Below are 19,086 nucleotides of genomic sequence, written 5' to 3' on the forward strand. Positions count from 1 at the left end.
TATGGGGTTGATTGCTATCACTATATATATATATATATATATATATATATATATATATATATACTGTATATATAGGAATATCTATTTATAAATACATAGAACATATTCCCTTTGGCTGCCTTTTTTTCTAACACCTGAGACCTCATATCTTTGCGCCTTTATGTATTTGTGAGCGATATTTTTTGTGAATATTTATTAGATAGTGTTATTATGAGTGTAGAACAAAAGGAAGAGCGCAAACAACTCTCTAAGAGTAAAAGTTTTTACTGAGCAAAATAGCGCAAATACAAAATGTCACATACAAGATAAAAAACAAAACAAGCAGCGTGTGAATATATCACCGTAAGAATCTCCCCCAAGCAAACGAGGATCCGATCTCTGCCGATTCAAAGGAACCGTCAGTGCTTCTAAGGATCCTCCGCCAGCCAGTCAGCTGTTGGTGAGTTTGCAAATGGGGAAACGTTTGAGCCTCAACGCGTTTCTTCTGGTCTCCATCAGACTTTTTCAAGAGGAATAGTTACATGGCAGCCATGTTTTTAGCATAAATAGTGGTGGTGTACCTATTACCGATACCGGTAAAGAGTCAGGATTGGTTACAGTGAGTGTCAATCAATTTGATTGTGAACGGATATAAAAACTGTCAAATACGATCAGGTAAGTCCATCAGTTTTGACACTCCTCCGAACCAACCTAACCTCATATTACAAGCGGTAATCCACACACATGCCAGGTACCTCTCACAAAATAAAAGAGAGACCCTACAGTTCTAACATTTATATAGCCTAATATAAACATATCATAGAGATTCTAAAGATTGAGTTATTACCAAAATAAATATTAATTAAAGAGAAAATAACAAATTCATTAAAAAAACTAAAACAGTATTAGTGAACATAGAACGAGTATGTGATTTGATGTACATTCTGTTTCTACACTTAAAACCATTTAAAATTGCTACAAATTAAACATACAAATAGGATATAATTAATACTGTCATTTTTAACTAACGTAAAAGCGATTATATCAACAAAACGTGAAATAATAGCGCTCTCATTATCGTACCTAAAAGTGACCCATGCTATTATGCCTCATAAGACCCACTGTAGGACCACTCACACAGACCCTTCACTTGGGACATCACAAAAGTGCACATATATAAAGCAGGAGAAAAAGGAGCTATCTTGAAACTAAGGTGTAAATAAACCTATGTAAACAAGATCTCCCTGTTCCGCTAGCACTAAAAACATGATGGAGTTGACTGAACAAAGATATTAGGAAAAATTCTCAATGAGGGATGAAAGTGATCTAACTGAAGAAAAAGGAGCAAGCAGCGATTACTCCAAAAGACTGGAGAGGTGTATCAGTGTATTTGTAGATCACATAAAAGCTTGTAAATCTAAGTCAATGTTAAGTCCTTGTGTACTAGATGTATTAAGGGTTTATAACTTGTGAATCCAATAAGTTTCACGTTGGCGAAGTGCCTTCAATCTATTGTTAGTAAAATTTGGTGCAATCCAGTCCAGGACGAAAACCTTTAAATTTTGTGGATCGGACTTGTGAAAAATTCTAAAGTGTTCCGGAACACTATGGGTTTCAACTTTGTTCTTAATATTGTTCCAATGTTCATTGAATCAAGTTCTAATCATTCTCTTCGTTCTCCCTACGTAAAAACAATTGCATTCACAAGTAAGCAGATATACTACAAATATTGATTTACACGTAAATTTGTGTTTCACCTTATATGTTTTGGTATTATTGATATCATTAAATGAGTCCCCTTTACCTATGTGTTTACACATCCCACATCTACTTATATTGCACGGCCAAGTTCCATTAACCCTGCTCAGCCAATTTGGTTCAGAGATAATTTTATTTATATTTTGTGACCTAAGTTTTGATGGGGCTAAAATTCTTTTGAGATCCCTATTCTTTTTAAATGTAACAAGGGGTCTGTCAGGAAGCACTTTCCCCAAAACAGGGTCACTTGTTAGAATGGACCAATGTTTTCTAAGGATCCTTTTGATGTCCTTACTACCCTGACTAAATGTTGTAATAAATCTCACTTCATCCGATTGAGATGCTCTCTCCCTACCCAAAGGGTTTAGCATGTTGGTTCTATTCATATTGGAGACCTTGTTTTTGACGTTGTATACTAAATTGGGGTCATATCCTTTATCAATGAATCTTCTATCTAATAAATTGGCCTCCGTATGGTAATCGGTTATGTATGTACAATTTCTCCTTATTCTCTGGTATTGCCCTAGAGGTATGTTGGTCTTCCATCTATGTAAATGCCCACTCATGGCATTGAGGAAACCATTCTTATTGGTAGGTTTTCTATAATTTTTTACAGCTATTTTATTATCGGAATCGGTGAAGAGAATTAGGTCGAGAAACTGTATCTTTTTATTATGAGTATTACTAGTGAATTTTAAATTCATATTATTCCTATTGATGTGTTCTAAAAATAAACTAGTTTGGATATTGTCCCCCTTCCAAATGATAATAATGTCATCTATATACCTAAAATATTGTACTAGATGTTCCTTGAATGGGTTATTCTGCCAAATATAGGAATTTTCGAAGGGATCCATGTACAAATTGGCGTACGACGGGGCGAAAGTAGTGCCCATCGCCGTGCCCTGTGTTTGTACATGGAACTTAGAATCAAATTGGAAATAATTATGGGATAAAATGAATTCAATTCCAGTTAGAATGAACTCGATCTGAGCTAGTGGAATAGAACTAGTACTTAACTTTTCTTCTATTGCTTTGATCCCTGCAGTGTGGGGAATACATATATATAGCGCACTAACGTCGCACATGATCCATGTAAATGAATCTTCCCAATTCATACCCTCAAAGATTTTAATTGCACGTGTGGTGTCTTTGATATATGATTTTGTTTCTTTGACAAAGGGCTGTAAAAAGTAGTCTATGTAGACAGATAAATTACTTGTCAGAGAGCCCACACCTGATATGATGGGTCTCCCGGGGGTCCACAAGGGCTTTATGCACCTTAGGCAGATGGTAAAAAACGGGAATGCTAGGGTGTCTCTCCAGGATAAAATAGAATTCATCACTATTGATGACATCGTCTAATTTTGCTTTAGTTAGAATCTCGTGTAATTCCTTGATAAAGGAGCTAGTGGGCTCAAATGTGATCAATTTGTACGTGTCTTTATCATTCATAATTCTGAAAGCTTCCTTAAGATAGTCAATGGGATAGTGGTACAGAACAAATCTGACTATCTTAAGGAAGCTTACACGAGATTCTAACTAAAGCAAAATTAGACGATCATTTAACATTTACAACATTTAGTCAGGGAAGTAAGGACATTGAAAGGATCCTTAGAAAAAATTGGTCCATTCTAACAAGTAACCCTGTTTTGGGGAAAGTGCTCACTGGCAGACCCCTTTTTACATTTGAAAAGAATAGGGATCTCAAAAGAATTTTAGCCCTATCAAAACTTAGGTCACAAAATATAAATAAAATTATCTCTGAACCAAATTGCTCAGCAGGGGTAATGGAACTTGGCCGTGCAATATAAGTAGATGTGGGATTTGTAAACACATAAGTAAAGGGGACTCATTTAATGATATCAATAATACCAAAACATATAAGGTGAAACACAAATTTACGTGTAAATCAATATTTGCAGTATATCTGCTTACTTGTGAATGCAATTGTTTTTACATAGGGAGAACAAAGAGAATGATTAGAACTCGATTCAATGAACATTGGAACAATATTAAGTTGAAACCCATAGTGTTCCGGAACACTTTAGAATTTTTCACAAGTCCGATCCACAAAATTTAAAGTTTTTCGTCCTGGACTGGATTGCACCAAATTTTACTAACAATAGATTGAAGGCACTTCGCCAACATGAAACTTATTGGATTCACGAGTTATAAACCCTTAATACATCTAGTACACAAGGACTTAACATTGACTTAGATTTACAAGCTTTTATGTGATCTACAAATACACTGATACACCTCTCCAGTCTTTTGGAGTAATCGCTGCTTGCTCCTTTTTCTTCAGTTAGATCACTTTCATCCCTCATTGAGAATTTTTCCTAATATCTTTGTTCAGTCATCTCTATCATGTTTTTAGTGCTAGCGGAACAGGGAGATCTTTTTTACATAGGTTTATTTACACCTTAGTTTCAAGATAGCTCCTTTTTCTCCTGCTTTATATATGTGCTCTTTTGTGATGTCCCAAGTGAAGGGTCTGTGTGAGTGGTCCTACAGTGGGTCTTATGAGGCATAATAGCATGGGTCACTTTTAGGTACGATAATGAGAGCGCTATTATTTCACGTTTTGTTGATATAATCGCTTCTAAGTTAGTTAAAACTGACAGTATTAATTATATCCTATTTGTATGTTTAATTTGTAGCAATTTTAAATGGTTTTAAGTGTAGAAACAGAATGTACATCGAATCACATACTCGTTCTATGTTCACTAATACTGTTTTAGGTTTTTTTAATGAATTTGTTATTTTCTCTTTAATTAATATTTATTTTGGTAATAACTCAATCTTTAGAATCTCTATGATATGTTTATATTAGGCTATATAAATGTTAGAACTGTAGGGTCTCTCTTTTATTTTGTGAGAGGTACCTGGCATGTGTGTGGATTACCGCTTGTAATATGAGGTTAGGTTGGTTCGGAGGAGTGTCAAAACTGATGGACTTACCTGATCGTATTTGACAGTTTTTATATCCATTCACAATCAAATTGATTGATACTCACTGTAACCAATCCTGACTCTTTACCGGTATCGGTAATAGGTACACCACCACTATTTATGCTAGAAACATGGCTGCCATGTAACTATTCCTCTTGAAAAAGTCTGGTGGAGACCAGAAGAAACGCGTTGAGGCTCAAACGTTTCCCCGTTCGCAAACTCACCAACAGCTGACTGGCTGGCAGAGGATCCTTAGAAGCACTGACGGTTCCTTTGAATCGGCGGAGATCAGATCCTCATTTGCTTGGGGGAGATTCTTACGGTGATATATTCACACGCTGCTTGTTTTGTTTTTAATCTTGTACGTGACATTTTGTATTTGCGCTATTTTGCTCAGTAAAAACTTTTACTCTTAGAGAGTTGTTTGCGCCCTTGTCTTCCTTTTGTTCTTTTAGTTTTTCACCTGAAAGGAGTCAACAGAGACCCTTTTGCCACGGAGAGCGGCATTCCTATAAACGTCTACACTCTATGGTTGTGACGACAGGATATTTACCTTTGTAGATACTTCACAATGTCTTTCCAGAATTCCTTCCGGCTGTGGCTATAAACGATGTTATACGTTCTATCCCAAGGTCGGTGATTCTACTCTTGTATTGCGGGACATTTTGGGACTTCATCCGGTTCCCCATTTGTGGGACCATTGACTGTGTACCACGAACTTGTCCCTCATGTAGCCCAGCTACACTTGTCTCTGCTTATCAGCAATTGCAGTTTTTTTATATATATTTATGTTTATTTTTATATTTCAAGTATTTAGGGAAGCACTTATGTGTTAATGTTTTTTCCTTATTATGAGTGTAACTGTACTTTGTAATGTATTTTTGATCTGTTTTGTACAAATTTTTGGTTTCACGAAACAGTTGACTAGAGCCCTGATGACGCGGTTATCATTCTGGCATAAATCATGATTGCTCTCAAGCAATTGCGTGTACTCTCTTGTAATACCAGCGCAATTTAACCTGCTTGTGTGCAAACGTTTGTACTCCACTCATGATCTAACCCTATGTGACATGTGTATTTATATGGCATGAGTAAGGGTGATTGAACGTGTGATGGCTTGGACCTGCATGTTACAATAAAACTTTGAGAAAAAAAATTATGCTGTGGGAGTTTTGTTTTTAGTAATAAGAGATCAGCCTATAAAACAGGTTTACCTATTGTTTGCATATTTTGATCTGATCTCCATTACTTCTCCACCTGGTAAGAATCTATTTGGGCTAAATTTCAACATCATTGCTATAAATTAAATCTCATTTTCTCCCATGTTAAGGTGCAAACAATGATAAATACTGAAATTTGATGGTTGTATATCAATGATTTACAGCAGTGTGAAAGGGAAATCACTGTTTACCCCCCCCCCCCCATTCTATACATTTATCACCTTCAAGACTGACCTGTCCAGAGTTAGAGTTGAGGAGCTTTGCTACTTCTCTCAAGTTGAACAGAAGAGAAGTAAACTTCTTGTCTTTGTAGTCAAACCGTTCACCAAAGACAATGGAGCAGATGATGTTGGAGACAGACAACCCCAGCTGGTCAGTTGGGTCAAATGAGGTATCTGTCAATAGATTCACAAAGTTAGTCCTATGAAGAACAAACTTAGATTTAGATTTACATTAGAACACACCCATATCCAGTCTGTTTTTATATGTATATAGCTTGTAAACTACCAAACATAAGTCCATACGTAACATCTAGTTATCCATTCTTGACTTCCATTATCTTAAAAAACAAAAAATAACCCTTTGCAATTGCACCTTTTTTACACTCCTATGCTAAACCAATATTTAGATTTTCTTTGCTGTGATGCTAAACTTCAACTTATTTAGTTACAAACGGCAAAATTACAAATGTTGCGGTACGGCTATACCGCTGAAAAATTGGCCATTGCGCACAGAATATGCAGGTCTCCTGTATTACAAGTCGCAGTGGTATGGCTATACCCCCAGCATTTTAGCCTTTATGCAACTCCATTTCGCACTAAAAAATGGCTTTTGAGTGCAGGATTTTTATTGCGCCTGTATTACAGGTTGTGCAGTCCGGCTATTACGCTAGCGTTATAGCTTATACCGCCGCGATCCATTCTGCTATCTGAGACCAGTAGTTATGGAATTAGCAATACAAAAATGTTGCACAAAACTCATAACAAAAATGTTACAAAGTACACTAACACCCATAAACTACACTATTAACCCCTAAACCTCCATCCCCTGCATCACAAATAGTATATAAAACCTATTAACCCCTAATCTCCCGCCGACCCACATCGCCAACACCAAAATAAAGTATTAACCCCTAAACCGCCCCCCCCACATTGCTACTACTATAATAAACCTATTAACTCCTAAACTGCCGGCCCCCACATTGCTAATACTAAACTTAAACCATTAACCCCTAATCCGCCAGCCCCCCACATCGCAACACAATAAATTAAACTATTAACCTCTAAACCTAACACCCCCCTAACTTTAAATTAAACTAACAATATAACTACCTTCAAATAAATAAAAACTTACTTGTGAAAAAAAACAAAAAAACTAAGTGTTAATAATGACTGTAGTATAGTGTATACCTTTCTAATATCATTTTGAATATGCTTTTGTCAGACAAAAGCATATCCAAAATGATATTAGAAAAGGTATACAATACTACATTCATTATTAACACATTCTGAGCTTGGTTTATTCAATAAACTAAGCTCAGAATGTGTTAATAATGACTGTAGTATAGTGTACCTTTCTAATCAACCTTAACAGTACAAAGCTCCAATTCCTCCTACTCCTATAACTCTCACATTCATGTTTAAGCAGAACTGTTATTCAACTCATGATCTCAGACTCACAGCAAGGCAGCAATAATCAGCCAGAATGTCAGTGAGGGGAAAAAATGATTTTTGTTTATGACTTTATTTAATTCTGCAAAATTGGGCGGCAGCAGTGAGCACACTGAGGCCTAACCTGGTCTGGTCCTGGTCCTTACCTGAGCACAAAAGCTAAGCAACCATATATCTCACTCAGATATAGCCACTCTAATCCTATCCATTAAATGATTGAAGTGTATATCATTTCTTCCTGGATATATCTCTACAATAATTATAAAGCATTGCTGTTCTATTTTTAAATGTATAAATAATACATATGTAAGTGTAACCGCTCTCAAGCATAGCAAAAACTCATCCTTAGCTTAGCAGCAGATGCAGACAAAATGAAACACAGCTTATCAAATTGATGATTAGAACTGTATACATATTATTATAAGGCTGTCACTAGAGACAGAGAATGTATGGAGGATACAGTTCTAATCATCAATTTGATAAGCTGTAGGTCATTTTGTCTGCATCTGCTCCTGCTGCTAAGCTAAGGATGAGTTTTTGCTATGCTTGAGCAAGCCAATGAGTACCTCTAGGTGATGAGGTCCGGTAGGTCCGCTCAGCCGCTGACTGAGACTCTGAGAGACTGAGTGTCACACACTCCACTGGGTCAGCGGGTCCACCCACGTGGCAGCGAGGCTCTGTGTCCGCTCCTCCACTTGCTCCTGTCCTCGGCTCCTGCAGCCTGCACTGCTCCACCTCGGAACCTCCTGAGTCCAATCTCCACGAAACACACTGCACTGCCTGCAGCACAGTCACACCTGACCACAGTCCTCCGACCTCCACTCCAGGAATCCATCCAGCACCTCCACACTGAGCCACACCGCTGCGCAGCTGACTCACTGAGACTGCACTGTGTCCACTGTCTTTGCAAATGCAATACGGGTCGGGCACACAGTTGCAGCAGGAGCTCCCTCCTATCTTCTCTATTAGACTTCCCGCCTGAAGCCCCACACGTCACTCTGTCAGTGCTGAATGCTGATTGGCTGAGTGATCTAGCTCATCATGGAGGCGGTTTTGAGAACCGCCTCTCTTGGAGCTACTGAAGGCCCGGCGAGTCACCAGTGGGTGGCGCAGCTCTGAGTGAGCAGAGGATTATATTTTAGATCCATTGTTGCGCAATTAATGGAGGGCAGCGGTCTGCCTCACTGCCTCTTAATTGCGCAACAATGGAATATGCTATGCAAAATATGGCTGCTGCGAGTGCGCAAGCGCAGTAAAATAACATAATGTTGGTAAAATCGCCATGGGGGGTACCCTTGTTGCGGGGGAGGGCATGACCAAGAAAAAAAAAAAGAAAAAAAAGTTTTTTTATTTTTTAATAAATATTATTTTAAATCTTTTTTTTGCCCTGATTGGACTGCCTCCCCTGCCTCCTATTACTGCACGTCACTGGACAACGGGACATCATTGTCATTGAAGTATTTACAATTTCAACCAGTTTATCTCCAGGCTCTTCACCTCAGGATTTTTCAACCCAATAATGTGTTCAAATATGGCAGTCCATCTTACCTAGTTCCTATCCATAATATCACTTATATTTATCTGATTTTAATGCTATGTCTGCTTGTCACCCATAATCTGCACTTAATAAAAGCTAATATTGACAATATCTACCCACCTTGGGTCTTCTTAAACTCTTCTGTAAGGTACATAGCTTCTTCCTGGATTCTCTCTTCAATGCTTCTTTTTCCCATTCCAAAATTTCTTAAAGTCGTAATGGAAAATCTACGCATATTCTTCCAACATTCACCATTGCTAAAGATGATCCCTGAAGATAATATACAAGAAATCTTGTTGATTTGGTTACTGGGGGGATCTAACAGTTGGCTTGGTGTCAACTAGGTGCTAAAACATGAAATATGAAATGAGATAATCGTTTGTTAATATTTTGTTTACGGTGTATGACCTCACTTAAAGGGATACTAAACGCAATTTTTTTCTTTCATGATTCAGATTCAGATTCATGATACATTTAGCCACCAATCAGTAAGCGCAACCCAGGTGCTGAACCAAAAATGGGCCGGCTCCCAAGTTTACATTCTTGCTTTTCAAATAAAGATAGCAAGAGAACGAAGAACATTTTACAAAGTTGCTTAAAATTACTTGCTCTATCTGAATCATGAAAGAAAAAATGTGGATTTAGTATCCATTTAATTCTTATTAAAGAGAAAGGACACAAAATGGGTGATAGGGAAAAAAAAGACACAAAGAACTCAAGATATCAAGATATATGAAGGAATGTGTCAACACAAAGACATAAACACAAATATGGAGCCTGCAAAATATTTCACTCTACAAAAACATGTTGCTGGTTTAAACAGATATTTGAATATTTGGACTGTTCTTGATATCCTGCACATACAACAAGATAAACTAGCACATTCCGACATGTTTGATTCTCTTACCATAACCTTGAAAGAATAGATCTCCCATTTCCATCTCCCCTCTATCACTAAATGAATCACTGTTGTCAATCAAAGCCTCCTTAACGGCTTCATAACCGATCAGTATCACTGCACGTATATTAAACAGATAGATGGTATAAACGGATCCATAGGTCTTGCTCATCTAGATAGTGATATATAAAAGGAAAACTATATGAAACACTGATTTGGAAAAATTATTTATTGATTAAAAATACAAAAAAAAGTCAGGTTAAACTAATTATTCTACTGTCTAAATACTGATATTTCTATATTTTATCTTCACTCAATTTCTTTATTACACTTGTTTTTGGAACTTAATAAAATGTTCACAAAACATGATAAACAAACACAAACTACTCTCATAAGCTTGATTTTTTAGCCCCTTAGTGACCAGACCATTTTTCAATTTTCTTACAGTTAAGGACCAGGGCTGTTTTTACATTTCTGCGGTGTTTGTGTTTAGCTGTAATTTTCCTCTTACTCATTTACTGTACCCACACATATTATATACTGTTTTTCTCGCCATTAAATGGACTTTCTAAAGATACCATTATTTTAATCATATCTTACCTTGAAAAAAAAAACACTTTTCTAACTTTTACAGCTTTGCACCATATAAGGATTTGCCAAAATCGCTGGAGTTTAACACGACCTTGTAAGAGGGAAGGTGTTTAACAGTATTCTGAGAAGGCACTAAGACATATAAACTCCCTGAATATCATGGTCACTCCGAGTTTCTAAATATCTGTAGCGCTACAGTATCTTTTTTATATTTCAGCGACGTACTAACTTTCCAGCAAATCATAATAATAATAATAATTAATATCACAATATTAGGTCACTGTGACGTATCAGAGGTCACGTGTCCAAACCGACAGGAGTCGCAACATACTTTCCTCCTAGACACAGAAAGGACCGCTGAGAGGAGTTACACCATTGACAGGAGCCGCAATTCACCTCTTCTTCTAGACGCGGTTAGAACCGCCGAGAGGAGCCACATCACTACACTGGTAGACACACCTCGGACCGAGGTGCAAAGTACTTTGTATCAACGGTTAAACAATATCAAGGAAACTCTAAATTATTTGTATCCCTGCTCTGTGTTTGACTTCTGGTGGAAACTGGTTTCTTGTTATAAACGTACTTAGGCCATATAGAATCGCCTACACTGGTGGGAGAGTAATTGTTTTCTATATGTATCAATATTTATCTTGAAGTTATAACCACAAGATTTTTATGCATATATTGTACACACAGCAATAGATATTTTAGGTTTTACAGAGAGACGTCCCTTTTTAAATGGTCATTATTGTGCTTTATTAATTGCCACATAATAAAATGTGTTATTAATTATTACCTCTATATTTATTATTATTTGTACCGCATATATATATTGCATATTATATTACTGATATTAGTCTGTGCTTTAAGCGCTACCTCTAGGACATATTTTAATTTATTAGACGTGTGACAATTGTGCATAAGTGGTCAAGGGAAGTTTGTCAGTCTCTATTGATCTAAACTTTGAGACCCTTACCTTCATCGTGGTTTGCGGAAATTCCCCAAGGTTAAAGTCAAGCAAGTTTCCCAAGATCGGCAAGGGGGCAGGTCCAGGGGGCAGGTTTCCTCCTCTTGTCTTTCGCCACCATGAGACCAGATATAGGATGAAGGTGACAGCAGTGACCAAAAGAATTGTCCCAAACACTCCAAGACCCATTGTGACAGTGACAAAGCAACAAACTCACTCTCGCAAATGATTGTTTCGCTGTCACTTTTTCTCAGTCACTTTTTCTTGACTTTTTTTTCCAGTTTAAAGCCCCATATCCTTTAATAAGATGACACAAAGCAGAAATCCAGACCCAAGAATTAAGCTGCAATGAATATACAGTAATTATTTATCATACATAATATTTTTCACATTTATATGTAGAAATGACAAGGAGGGATTAAAGGACTATTCAACTACCAGAAAAATAAATAAATAAAAGAGCAATGATTTAATAATTGCACTAGAAAATATATTTTTATTATGTTGAAAAGATAAAAATATATGCACTTTCAAGATACTTTAAAACACAATATAAAAACCACTTGAACGACAATTACACAGAATTAAATCCCCACTTAAAGGTAGGGGCAGAAAGTTCTCTAAAGCTTCTGGGTACTTAATGCAGACTGTACGCTCCAGATTACGTTCCATAAATTACAACACATCGTTCTTTCTTATATTTACTATCTGAGCCCTTAGTGCAAACAGCCTGCTCAGAATTAGAGATTCTGCAAGCTTATGTTGTGTGAAGAGGAGCAAGCAACCATCCACTTTCAGTAACTAATATATTTACCGCACATCCCTTGGGAAGCACATTACTTTGTTTCTGTGCTGTATAGGAATGCTCCATGCCACATCAGGCAGGGCCAAAAGCTTCCTCCTTATTGCTGTTGAAGATTTCCGCTTGGGAAAGCCTCTTTATTATGCAGACTTGTTGTTGGTACCAGGGCAGTAGGTTAAATGTGCTAGAATGATTAAGCGTTTCACCCCTGTTACACAAGGCTGGCTTGGGGCATATATGTCAAAGACTTTGACAAAGCTAGATGCGAAACGCACGTCATCTGTTTCTGGTTCACTCTTCACTCTGGCCTTAGGCTATATAATTGTATTTGTAATGTGGTAAATTTGGTATTGGTTTGGATTGTTGGTTAAGAGACTAGTACCAAAACACCCAGCTTTTTTAAATGATTAAGAGCCCACCGGAAAATCTCCTGGTAGGCCAATCTGGCCCTTACTACGTGTCCTATTAGTGCAGCCGGGACTCTGTGAAGAAGAGGACGGGTTAGCGCAGCTCTCCACGGCACTAAAGATAATTATAAAGCTGCAAGTGAACTGTTTCACCTGTAGCTTTGGAACATTTACATTTGTTCACCGTAAGCAAATATAAATGTTCAGTATTCGTTTAATTTAAAATGAAATGAATAGTGCAGCCAACGAATATAATCTAATTTCCCTGAATATTCGCTCCGAAACATTTGGCCAAACCAACTTTTTCATGGCTGCACATGTCTGGTTAGAAGGTAATATACCTCACTGTTGGAGATGAGGCTTCCCTGTCAGTGGGGCAGGATGTTAAATGCAGCAGTGACGTGTGCAGCAAAGTCCTATGTAGATACCTGAAATATACATTACATAACCCAAAGCATTGTTAGATCTGTAAGGTGATTGTCATTGTGAACGAAACTGACAAACAAGATGGACGTTTGTCACTTCTGAAGTTTATATATATCAGTTGTTTATATTAAAATGTATATGACACTTGAAAAAGGGATAATTTTGTTTATTTATATTTACATTTTCAAAACTATAGGCTATCAATATAAAAGTTATTCCTTTAACCTGGTCCGTTATGGTTAAACACTCCATATTTTTAGGGGGTCTCATATATAAGAATAATACTTTAAATTGCTTTATATTTAATATATTAAAGGTACAGTCTTTACCTTAGTCATCTTATAGTCTTACCTTAGATGAAGCTGCAAATAGCCTACTGCACCCCTTTCTATATCATGCAGCAGGAACAGTAAAACAGTTATTTTAAAATGAATAGTGTGTCTGGACAGTTTGAAATGGCTGCCAAGCTCCGCCCACGGACGACATCATGATCTGGGCTGTATCTAGGCACTCTACTGAATAGCACTGACAGTCTGTTGAGTACAACTAGAGAGCATTTTGTGATTGGATGCCATATGCAGCCCAGATCATGATGTTATCAGTGGGCAGAGCTTGGCAGCCATTTCAAACTGGCCAGAAACAATATTCATTTTAAAATAACTGTTTTACTGTTCCTGCTGCATGACTATTTGCAGCTTCATCTAAGGTAAGACTATAAGATGACTAAGGTAAAGACTGTACACTGTTAAAATTTCGGAATCTTTGAAGCAATTTTAACCTGTTTTGCAGTTTGTGTATGCCTTTTTTTCTCTTAAAGGTACAGTACCGTTTTTGCAAATTGTGTTTTTTTCATTAAATAAAGTATTTTCCAAGCTTGCTTGCTTCATTACTAGCCTGTTAAACATGTCTGACACTGAGGAAACTCATTGTTCATTTTGTTTAGAAGCCATTGTGGAACCCCCTCTAAGAATGTGTCCCAATTGTACTGATATGTCTATAAATTGCAAACAGCATATTTTGACTTATAAGAATTTGGCATTAAATGATTCTCAGACAGAAGGAAATCAGGTTTCGCCATCTAGTTCTCCCCAAGTGTCACAGCCAGTTACGCCCGCACAAGCGACACCAAGTACTTCTAGTGCGTCTAATTCTTTCACCTTGCAAGATATGGCTTCAGTTATGAATACTACCCTCACAGAGGTTTTATCTAAACTGCCAGGGTTGCAAGGGAGGCGCAGTAGCTCTGGGTTAAGAACAAATGCTGAGCCTTCTGACGCTTTAGTAGCCGTATCCGATATTCCTTCACAATGTTCTGAGGTAGGGATGAGGGATTTGCTGTCTGAGGGAGAGATTTCTGATTCAGGAAAGATGTTCCCTCAGACAGATTCAGATATGACGGCATTTAAATTTAAGCTAGAGCACCTCCGTTTATTGCTCAGGGAGGTTTTAGCTACTCTGGATGATTGTGACCCTATTGTCGTTCCAGAGAAATTGTGTAAAATGGACAAATATTTAGAGGTTCCTGTTAAAACTGATATTTTTCTGGTCCCTAAGAGGATTTCAGACATTGTTACTAAGGAGTGGAATAGACCAGGTATTCCGTTCGCTCCCCCTCCTGTTTTTAAGAAAATGTTCCCCATTTCTGACACTATAAAGGACTCATGGCAGACGGTCCCTAAGGTGGAGGGAGCTATTTCTACTCTGGCTAAGCGTACAACTATACCTATTGAAGACAGTTGTGCTTTCATTGATCCTATGGATAAAAAGTTAGAGGGTCTCCTAAAGAATATTTTTGTTCATCAGGGTTTTCTTCCTCAACCTATAGCGTGCATTGTTCCGGTAACCACTGCAGCTGCTTTTTGGTTTGAGGCTCTAGAAGAGGCTCTTCAGATGGAGACCCCACTAGATGATATTTTGGATAGAATTAATGCCCTTAAGTTGGCTAATTCTTTTATTACAGACGCCGCTTTTCATCTTGCTAAGTTAGTGGCAAAGAATTCAGGTTTTGCCATTTTATCGCGAAGAGCGTTATGACTTAAGTCCTGGTCAGCTGATGTGTCATCTAAATCTAAGCTTTTGACCATCCCTTTCAAAGGTAAGACCCTATTCGGGCCTGCACTGAAAGAGATCATTTCAGACATCACTGGAGGGAAGGGTCATGCCCTCCCTCAAGATAAGTCAAATAAGACAAGGACCAAACAAAATAATTTTCATTCCTTTCGAAACTTCAAAGGTGGTCCCTCTACCTCTTCCCCTGCTGCAAAGCAAGAGGGGAACTTTGCTCAATCCAAGCCAACCTGGAGACCTAACCAGGCTTGGAACAAGGGTAAACAGGCCAAAAAGCCTGCTGCTGCCACTAAGACAGCATGAAGGGTTAGCCCCCAGATCCGGGACCAGATCAAGTAGGGGGCAGACTTTCTCTCTTTGCTCAGGCCTGGGCAAGAGACTTTCAGGACTCCTGGGCCGTAGAAATTGTAACCCAGGGGTATCTCCTAGATTTCAAAGATTCTCCTCCAAGGGGGAGATTCCATCTCTCTCAATTGTCTGTAAACCAGACAAAAAGAGAGGTGTTCTTACGCTGTGTAGAAAACCTTTTTACCATGGGAGTGATCTGCCCAGTTCCGAAAACAGAACAGGGGCAAGGTTTCTACTCCAATCTGTTTGTGGTTCCCAAAAAAGAGGGAACCTTCAGACCAATTCTAGATCTCAAGATCCTAAACCAATTCCTAAGAGTTCCATTCTTCAAGATGGAGACCATTCGGACTATTTTACTAATGATCCAGGTGGGTCAATATATGGCTACCGTGGATCTAAAGGATGCGTATCTACACATTCCTATCCACAAAGATCATCACCAGTTCCTCAGGTTTGCCTTTCTGGACATTCATTACCAGTTTGTGGCTCTTCCCTTCAGGTTGGCCACGGCGCCAAGAATCTTCACAAAGGTGCTAGGGTCCCTTCTGGCGGTCCTAAGGACGAGGGGCATAGCTAAGGACGACATCTTAATTCAAGCGTCGACTTTCCAACTTGCCAAGTCTCACACGGACTTAGTGTTGGCCTTTCTAAGATCTCATGGGTGGTAGGTGAACGTGAAAAAGAGTTCTCTTATTCCTCTCACAAGAGTTCCATTCCTGGGAACTCTGATAGATTCGGTGGACATGAAAATATTTCTGACGGAGGTCAGGAAATCAAAGATTTTAACCACCTGCCGAGCTCTTCATTCCATTCCTCGGCCGTCAGTGGCTCAGTGTATGGAGGTAATCGGACTTATGGTAGCGGCAATGGACATAGTTGCGTTTGCTCGCTTGCATCTCAGACCACTGCAACTATGCATGCTCAAACAGTGGAATGGGGATTATGCAGATTTATCTCCTCAGATAAATCTGGATCAAGAGACCAGAGACTCTCTTCTTTGGTGGTTGTCACAGGATCACCTATCCAGGGGAATGTGTTTCCGCAGGCCAGCGGGTTATTGTGATGACGGACGCCAGCCTACTGGGCTGGGGTGCAGTCTGGAATTCCCTGAAAGCACAGGGTTTGTGGACTCGGGAGGAGGCCCTCCTATCGATAAATATTCTGGAATTAAGAGCGATATTCAATGCTCTTCAGGCGTGGCCTCAGCTGGCTTCGGCCGGATTCATCAGGTTTCAGTCGGACAACATCACGACTGTAGCTTATATCAATCATCAGGGGGGAACAAGGAGTTCCTTGGTGATGATAGAAGTTTCCAGGATAATCCAATGGGCAGAGGCTCACTCTTCTATATCCCAGGGGTGGAGAACTGGGAGGCAGATTTTCTAAGTTGTCAGACTTTTCATCCGGGGGAGCGGGAGCTCCATCCGGAGGTGTTTGCTAAACTGGTTCAGCTATGGGGCACACCAGAATTGGATCTGATGGCGTCTCGTCAGAACGCCAAACTTCCTTGTTACGGATCCAGGTCAATGGATCCTCAGGCAGTACTGATAGATGCTCTAGCAGTACCCTGGGCTTATGTGTTTCCACCATTCCCTCTCCTTCCGCGTCTGATTGCCAGAATCAAACAGGAGAGAGCTTCAGTGATTTTGATAGTGCCTGCATGGCCACGCAGGACTTGGTATGCAGACCTGGTGGATATGTCATCTCTGCCACCATGGACTCTGCCACTGAGACGGGACCTTTTGATTCAAGGTCCATTCAAGCATCCAAATCTAATTTCTCTGCTTGGAGATTGAACGCTTGATTTTATCAAAGCGGGGTTTCTCTGAGTCGGTCATAGATACCGTGATTCAGGCTTGAAAGCCTGTCACCAGGAAGATCTATCATAAGATATGGTGTAAATATCTTTTTTGGTGCGAATCCAAAGGCTACTCATGGAGTAAGATCAGGATTCCTAGGATTTTGTCTTTTCTCTAAGAAGGATTGGAAAAAGGATTGTCCGCTAGTTCCTTAAAGGGACAGATTTCTGCTTTGTCTATTCTGTTGCACAAGTGTCTGGCAGATGTCCCAGATGTTCTGTTTTTTTGTCAGGCTTTAGTTAGAATTAAGCCTGTGTTTAAACCTGTTGCTCCGCCATGGAGTCTAAATTTAGTTCTTAAAGTTCTTCTGGGGGTTCTGTTTGAACCCATGCATTCCACAGATATTAAGCATCTATCTTGGAAAGTTCTGTTTCTAGTTGCTATCTCTTCAGCTTGAAGAGTTTCTGAACTATCTGCATTACAATGTGACTCGCCTTATCTTGTTTTCCATGCTGATACGGTTGTTTTGCGTACCAAACCTGGGTTCCTCCCTAAGGTTGTTTCTAACAGGAATATCAATCAGGAAATTGTTGTTCCTTCTCTGTGTCCTAATCCTTCTTCTAAGAAGGAACGTCTGTTGCACACCTTGGATGTGGTTCGTGCCTTGAAGTTTTATTTGCAGGCAACCAAAGATTTTCGCCAATCATCTTCTTTGTTTGTTGTCTATGCTGGAAAGCGTAGAGGTCAAAAGGCTACGGCTACCTCTCTTTCCTTTTGGCTGAAAAGCATCATCCGTTTGGCTTATGAGACTGCTGGACAGCAGCCTCCTGAAAGAATTACAGCTCACTCCACTAGAGCGGTGGCTTCCACATGGGCTTTTAAAAATTATGCTTCTGTTGAACAGATTTGTAATGCTGCGACTTGGTCTTCGCTTCATACCTTTTCCAAATTTTACAAATTTGATACTTTTGCTTCTTTGGAGGCTATTTTTGGGAGAAAGGTTTGCAAGCAGTGGTGCCTTCCATTTAGGTTCCTGTCTTGTCCCTCCCTTCATCCGTGTCCTAAAGCTTTGGTATTGGTATCCCACAAGTTAGGATGAATCCGTGGACTCGGTACATCTTGCAAAAGAAAACAAAATTTATGCTTAGCTGATAAATTTCTTTCTTTTGCGATGTACCGAGTCCACGGCCCGCCCTGACTATTCAAGACAAATAGTATTTTTTATGAATACTTCAGTTACCTCTGCACCTTATAGTTTCTCCTTTTCTTCCTTGGCCTTTGGTCGAATGACTGGGGGGTGGAGTTAAGGGGGGAGCTATATAGACAACTCTGCTGTGGTGCTCTCTTTGCTACTTCCTGTCAGGAAGCACAATATCCCACAAGATAGGATGAATCTGTGGACTCGGTACATCGCAAAAGAAAGAAATTTATCAGGTAAGCATAAATTTTGTTTTGTTTTTTACTGTTACTACATGATATACAAATGGGTGCAAGATGATAATTGCAGCTTAATCTAAGGTAAGACTAAGGTGTAGACTGTCCCTTTAAACTTATGTTTACTATGACAAAAAAGGTTAATAAATATTGTAAGTTTTATTACTAAAATGTAGAATGTTAATATATATCAGCATAAAGTGTCTGGAGCTGTTTCTGTTTACAGTA

At 38.9% G+C, this 19,086-nt stretch overlaps 1 protein-coding gene across 1 annotated transcript in view; it reads right to left on the reverse strand.

Moving 5' to 3' along the window:
- The window catches only part of LOC128666859 (cytochrome P450 2A4-like), a 55,551-nt gene that overhangs the window by 21,639 nt on the left and 14,826 nt on the right, over nucleotides 1-19,086 (reverse strand). The window contains exons 2-5 of the mRNA XM_053721660.1: nucleotides 11,585-11,918; nucleotides 10,027-10,189; nucleotides 9,240-9,389; nucleotides 6,147-6,307 (exon numbers count right to left, since the gene is read on the reverse strand). Of these exons, the coding sequence (XP_053577635.1) occupies nucleotides 6,147-6,307; nucleotides 9,240-9,389; nucleotides 10,027-10,189; nucleotides 11,585-11,764 (654 nt within the window). The 5' untranslated portion in view covers nucleotides 11,765-11,918. The remainder of the gene's footprint in view (nucleotides 1-6,146; nucleotides 6,308-9,239; nucleotides 9,390-10,026; nucleotides 10,190-11,584; nucleotides 11,919-19,086) is intronic.

This window comes from Bombina bombina, chromosome 7 (genome assembly GCF_027579735.1).
Source record: "Bombina bombina isolate aBomBom1 chromosome 7, aBomBom1.pri, whole genome shotgun sequence".
Taxonomy (NCBI): Eukaryota; Metazoa; Chordata; class Amphibia; order Anura; family Bombinatoridae; genus Bombina; species Bombina bombina.